Source organism: Pygoscelis adeliae, unplaced genomic scaffold (assembly GCF_000699105.1).
Source record: "Pygoscelis adeliae isolate BGI_AS28 unplaced genomic scaffold, ASM69910v1 Scaffold351, whole genome shotgun sequence".
Lineage (NCBI taxonomy): Eukaryota > Metazoa > Chordata > Aves > Sphenisciformes > Spheniscidae > Pygoscelis > Pygoscelis adeliae.
Genome location: NW_008824112.1, coordinates 173,906 through 179,416, shown reverse-complemented (window position 1 = coordinate 179,416; position 5,511 = coordinate 173,906). Strand labels below are relative to the sequence as shown.

General features: G+C 50.5%; 1 protein-coding gene across 1 annotated transcript; it reads left to right on the top strand.

Moving 5' to 3' along the window:
- The first annotated feature begins 500 nt into the window (after positions 1-500).
- On the top strand, positions 501-5,122 carry LOC103925524 (olfactory receptor 51L1-like). The gene is given in 6 exon segments (XM_009334254.1): positions 501-570; positions 651-731; positions 2,871-3,518; positions 4,044-4,275; positions 4,343-4,398; positions 5,055-5,122. Coding segments are annotated over 6 exon segments (1,155 nt in total).
- Positions 5,123-5,511: the final 389 nt, after the last annotated feature.

The following is a 5,511-nucleotide window of genomic DNA, read 5'->3' as shown; positions in this document are numbered from 1 at the left end:
AATTACTAAGCACGCTTGCCCTGTTCTTACATTCTTCTCTTGGCATCTGCCTAAGGCCACTTTTGGGGACAGGACACAAGGCCACATAGCTCTGGTCTGCTCCAGAGACCAGGGACCTGTTGCAGGGTTTCCTTCCACATCCACAGAACTGAAGTGGGGCTGGGAAAAACCTTGAGGACTCATCTATCCATCACCCTGCCACAGAGCAGGAGCTCCTCTACCCATACCACGCCTGGCCTGACTCTCCGGGGAGGGGGAGGCCGGGAGGAGGAGCGCATCTCTGGAAGGTGTCTCCAGGGTGCATCCCGTGCTGCCATCAGCAGGGACCGATGGCGCAGTGCAGAGCTGCATTGCATGCCAGGGTGGACCTGGTGCTGTGGGAGTTAATGCATCTTCTCTGAGCGCTGAGAAACCAAAACCCCTCATGCTCCCAGGCCAGCCCTCTCCCACAGGGGGGTTGCTCAGGGTCCTCTATAAATCCTCTGCTGCTGTGGGCCCTGATGGTCAGGAGCAGGCTGCTTCCTTGCAGCGGAGCTGGTGGGAAGCTCAGGGTGGTTGTGAGCAAGGCAGGTGAGTGGGCTCTTCGCTCTGTCGTGGAAGATTGCATTGTGCCACTGACGAGGGCTCATCTGGGTCCTGACTCCTCCCAGATGTGGACAGGGTCCATGATGCCTGCACCTGCAAACACCCCTGTCACCCTCCTATGGGCCAGCTCATTTCAGCTGCCCAAGGTGGGTGTTGCTCCAAGGAGCTGTGCTCTGTCCCCTTTCCAGAGGGCTGGCACGGAGATGGGAGAGCTCTCGGAGACCCCAGACTCTCATGTTTCACTGCCTGCAAAGGGAATAGGCAGCCCTGCATCCATTCAGAGAACCACTGTTTATGCTAAAGCAGGGTGCAGCCCCTTTTCCACTCACAGCTTTGTGAGGACACCCAGTCTCAGTGAAATCCTGGGGTACATCTGTGGAATTTGTAATTTTTTGGAGTACATCAAACTGTAGGAGTTAAAATGAGTCATCACTTAGAAAAGCAACCTAAAGGATTCACCTTTCTCTTGTGCTTAGGCTCTTCCTGACAGGCTGTGACGTGTGAGATCGGATGCACCCGATCTCAAATTCGGGAGGGTCTTGTTTCTGCTGAGGTGCTGAAAAGGCACCCTGGCTGCTGAGGGGGAGTAGGAGTCTCCTCTTCCCTCCTGCCAGCACAGTCCCAGCAAGCTCTGCCTGCTTAAAATCATGGTGCTCCCTTGCTCCGGTGCATGCTGCAGTGGGAGCGTGCTGTTTTGTTGCATAAAATGTGGATGAGACAGGGACGTTCCCCAGGTCTTCATGCACACAACTGATGCAGCATCCATCTAGCACAGTGTGTGTAAAGCACTGTCAGACCTCTGGAGGAAGAGATCAGGCATACCAGAAATTTAGGGCAATTAATTTTTTAATTAAAAATGACCTCTGACAGATCCTGTACTCTCAGGGTGGAGACTGAACTGGGAATTATGGATGCTTTAACCAATGTCAGATGTTTGTGTCTGAAGATAACTTTCTCCAGTAAGTCCTCCTCCTTCCCCTCCATGTAATGCGGGGGATGATCTTTGATAAGCTTCTGTTGGGGACTAAAGAAAACTCCCACACCTTAAAATCTGCAGCTTTGTGCAAGCCCAGGTCAATCCATGGAACTTGTTCTGTCTTTGCAGTTATTGGGCCAGAAACATGTACACTGAGACAGGGAAGGGCAGAGAAGTGCTGTGGAATAGAAGCCTTATGAATTAGAGGAAAGAACGGCAATATTTCTGCAACTTTCTGAATGGATAGATAGATCTAGATTTTTTTAAATGTAATGGTTTTACAGTTATTTAAGTTGTTTCAAATACTTTTCTAGACTTACAGGTGGATACCCTGTGGTAGATGGTCCTTCAAAGACAGGCGTGAGGACCAAAGTTAGGCATGCAGTGAAGCCTGCAAGTACCGTGGGGAAAGGACTCTAGAGATTACAGTCCTTGAATCCTGTCCCCATCCTTCCTGGCAGCATGAGATAGCATGAGTTTACAGAAAGAAAACTTTCTGTAAAAGCAGATCCATCTCCTCCCTGTATTTCTAGTGGGAGGATGTCCAGGGACCTCCTGCTTTGATACGATGTCCTTGTAATTTGCAGCTTACCTTTATCTGTGTATAATTTACACATGTTGCTTTGTGAGTAATTACTATCCTTCAGCTTAAGTAGAACTTTTTCCCTCCGTGTGTTTGTAGATGGCCTGTGTTTTGTCGGTCTAAAAGGGCCAGGCTCTACCCGTCTCCATTCCTAAGAAAGGTGCTATATTTCCATAGGCAGACAGTATCTGATCCATTATCAGCGCCTCTTCTTTCACCAGAGATTCCCAGCAAAGCCCAAAATTCAAGATCAGCCCTCTCTAATTGCAATGTCAATTCCCTCTCTCAATTTGCATTTACACAAGCCCTGATGGACACTTTTTTTTAAAAAATTGTTCATTCTCCTGCTATACCAGGCAGCCAGCGCTAGACCCTGTGTACATTGGGCATGCAACACATACACGTTTTCTGTCTGTGCATGGTTTCTGTGTCAGAGTGTGCATACAGGGGGAGGTGAGCACACTCAGACTGTTCCAGTACAGCTCCAGGTAAGCTTTGCTGTAGCACAGCTTTGCTGGTCATGGTGATGCCTCTGATCCAAGGCTTCAGACTGAAGGGCTCCTGGACTATCCCTATTTCTTACTGCTTGTGTGTGGCTTGTGATCCTGCTGGCCTTCGTTCCAGGGCAGCTATTCAGGAATGAGACGGAGCATCCTTGTTTCATCCCGCCCAGGACCAACAGCAGCCAGACCAGGACCCTATCATTCTTTTTGGCTGGCTTTCCAGCATGGGAAACCACTCAGACGTGGTCTGCTGTGCCTCTCTGCTCTATGTACCTCCTGGCACTGCTGGGGAACTTGACTATCCTTTCCATCATTAGGGCAGAGCGGAGCCTCGACACACCCATGTACCTACTCCTTGCTATGCTAGCTGGGGCCGACCTGGGCTTGTTCACTTCCATGTTCCCAACCATGCTGAAGATGCTGTGGCTGGAAGGCAGAGAGATCAGCTTTGGCACCTGCCTTGCCCAAATGTTCTTCATTCACTCCTTCACGGATATTGAATCTGCTGTCATTCTGGCGATGGCGTTCGATCGCTACGTGGCCATCTGCCACCCCCTATGATATTCCTCCATCCTCACCAACTCAGTGACCATCAAGATATGTGTGGCAATCATCATGAGGACCGCCCTTGTCCAGTTCCCACTCCCAATCCTGCTGACCCGGCTGTGTTTCACCAGGGTCAGCAAGCTCTCCCATCCCTGCTGTTTGCATCCAGACATCATCAAACATGCAGGCTCAGATATGAGGATTAACAATACCTATGGCCTTTTTGTGCTACTCTCCACACTAGATTTGGACTTGCTCTTTGTCCTCCTGTCCTATCTTCTCATCCTTAAGACCATCCTGAACATTGCAACTTGGAGGGAGCACTGGTGAGGCCGCACCTCGAATACTGTGTTCAGTTTTGGGCCCCTCACTCCAAGAAGGACGTCGAGGGGCTGGAGCGTGTCCAGAGAAGGGCAACAAGGCTGGTGAGGGGTCTGGAGAACAAGTCTGCTGAGGAGCGGCTGAGGGAGCTGGGGTTGTTTAGCCTGGAGAAAAGGAGGCTGAGGGGAGACCTCATGGCTCTCTACAACCACCTGAAAGGAGGCTGTAGCGAGGGGGGGGTCGGTCTCTTCTCCCAAGGAACAAGCGACAGGACGAGAGGAAATGGCCTCAAGTTGCGCCAGGGGAGGTTTAGATTGGACATGAGGAAACATTTCTTTACTGAAAGAGTGGTTAAACATTGGAAGGGGCTGCCCAGGGAAGTGGTGGAGTCCCCATCCCTGGAGGTGTTTAAAAGACGTGTAGATGAGGCGCTGAGGGACATGGTTTAGTAGGCATGGTGGTGTTGGGTTGACGGTTGGACTCGATGATCTTAGACGTCTCTTCCAACCTTAATGATTCTATGATTCTATGAAAGCCCTCAACACCTGCATCTCACATATCTGTGCTGTCCTCCTCTTCTTTATCCCCATGATCTGCCTGTCCATGATGCACCAGTTTGGCAAACATGTGTCCCCCCAGGCCTATGCTTTCACAGCCAACATCCATTTCCTTGCCCCACCCATCCTGAATTCTATCATTTACAGCATAAAAACTAAAATGATCTGGAGATGGATACTCAGCGTGCTCTGCCAAAGGGGTCCGCAAGTCCAGGGTTGCCATTTTCCAGTAAAGCCAATATGGTGGTCACTGCCAACTGTCTTATGCAAGGTTCAACCCCCAAGAAGACCAGCCAGGAGAGGAGAACATGCCAAACTTCTGCCGATGTAAGGATATGTGACAAGTAAGGACATAAGGAAGGTAAAAGGTATATGGAAGGTAAAGGGTACGTAGATACCTGCAATGTAAGTACCATGGTTTGTAAGGATATCTGGTTAATGGCTCTTCAACAAATAAACAGAGGCAAAAGACGGGATCCTGTCATCAGGGTCCCCTGTGAAAGAGCAGACTTAGTGCTGGATATTCGATGGGGCTTGTGTAAAACTTTATATGGGATGATTTAAGGGACTTGTCGGAATGTGCAAAATGTATTATGGGATGTTTAGGAGAAGGACCAAAGGGGAGGGAAGGGAAGGATCCGGGTAGATTGGGAAGGAACCAGCATGGGAAAATGGAGTGGGACTGGTAAAGGGGCTGATGGAGTGTAAACAAGTTGCTGGTCAATGCACTCTCCAGGCCACGCACCTGATCACCACAGCCTGTCCTGTCTGCTCATTAAACTCACTTCTGGCTCTTTTCTGAGTGACCTTACTGTCTGTGTACAGGGGTACACACGTGGGATTTGGTGACAAACAACAAGCTGGACTAACTGATGCATGGGAGGAGACCAGAAGCCAGAAAGACCCAAGGCTGGATCTGGAGAGTGGACAAACAGGGCCCAGGATCTGGGCATGGATCTGGACAGGCTTCTGGTCTGCTCCAGGGTTCGAGGGACCCATGGACACAAGAGTGACTGTGAACCAAGCGGGCGAGGATCATGTCCTGTCCTGACCAGCCATCGAAGAGGAATGTGGTCATGTCTACGTGAGCACTGCTGGTGTTGGTGTGGGTGCCAAGGCAGGCACTGCTCTCTGTGACGGTCCTTTGGCCACCTGGGACCATCTGTGGTCCCAGGGAGACCAGGCTGGTCACTGGACATTCGGACTTGGTCCATTGTATGTGAGGTGGAGGATGAGGGCAACCAGGAGCAGAGCGGGCCAGGTCTGGCAAGGTTCACCCTCTACAGGTACAGCTGGACTGGCGTCCCAAACAGGGGCTGATAATAGAAGCAGCCCCCCACAGGTCTGCAAGGGGAACCCTTTATATCAAGCAATGGCTTTTGGACTCTCAGACATTAACCAACAGTATTGTTTTCTCTTTAAAACACAAGTGCTTTCCTC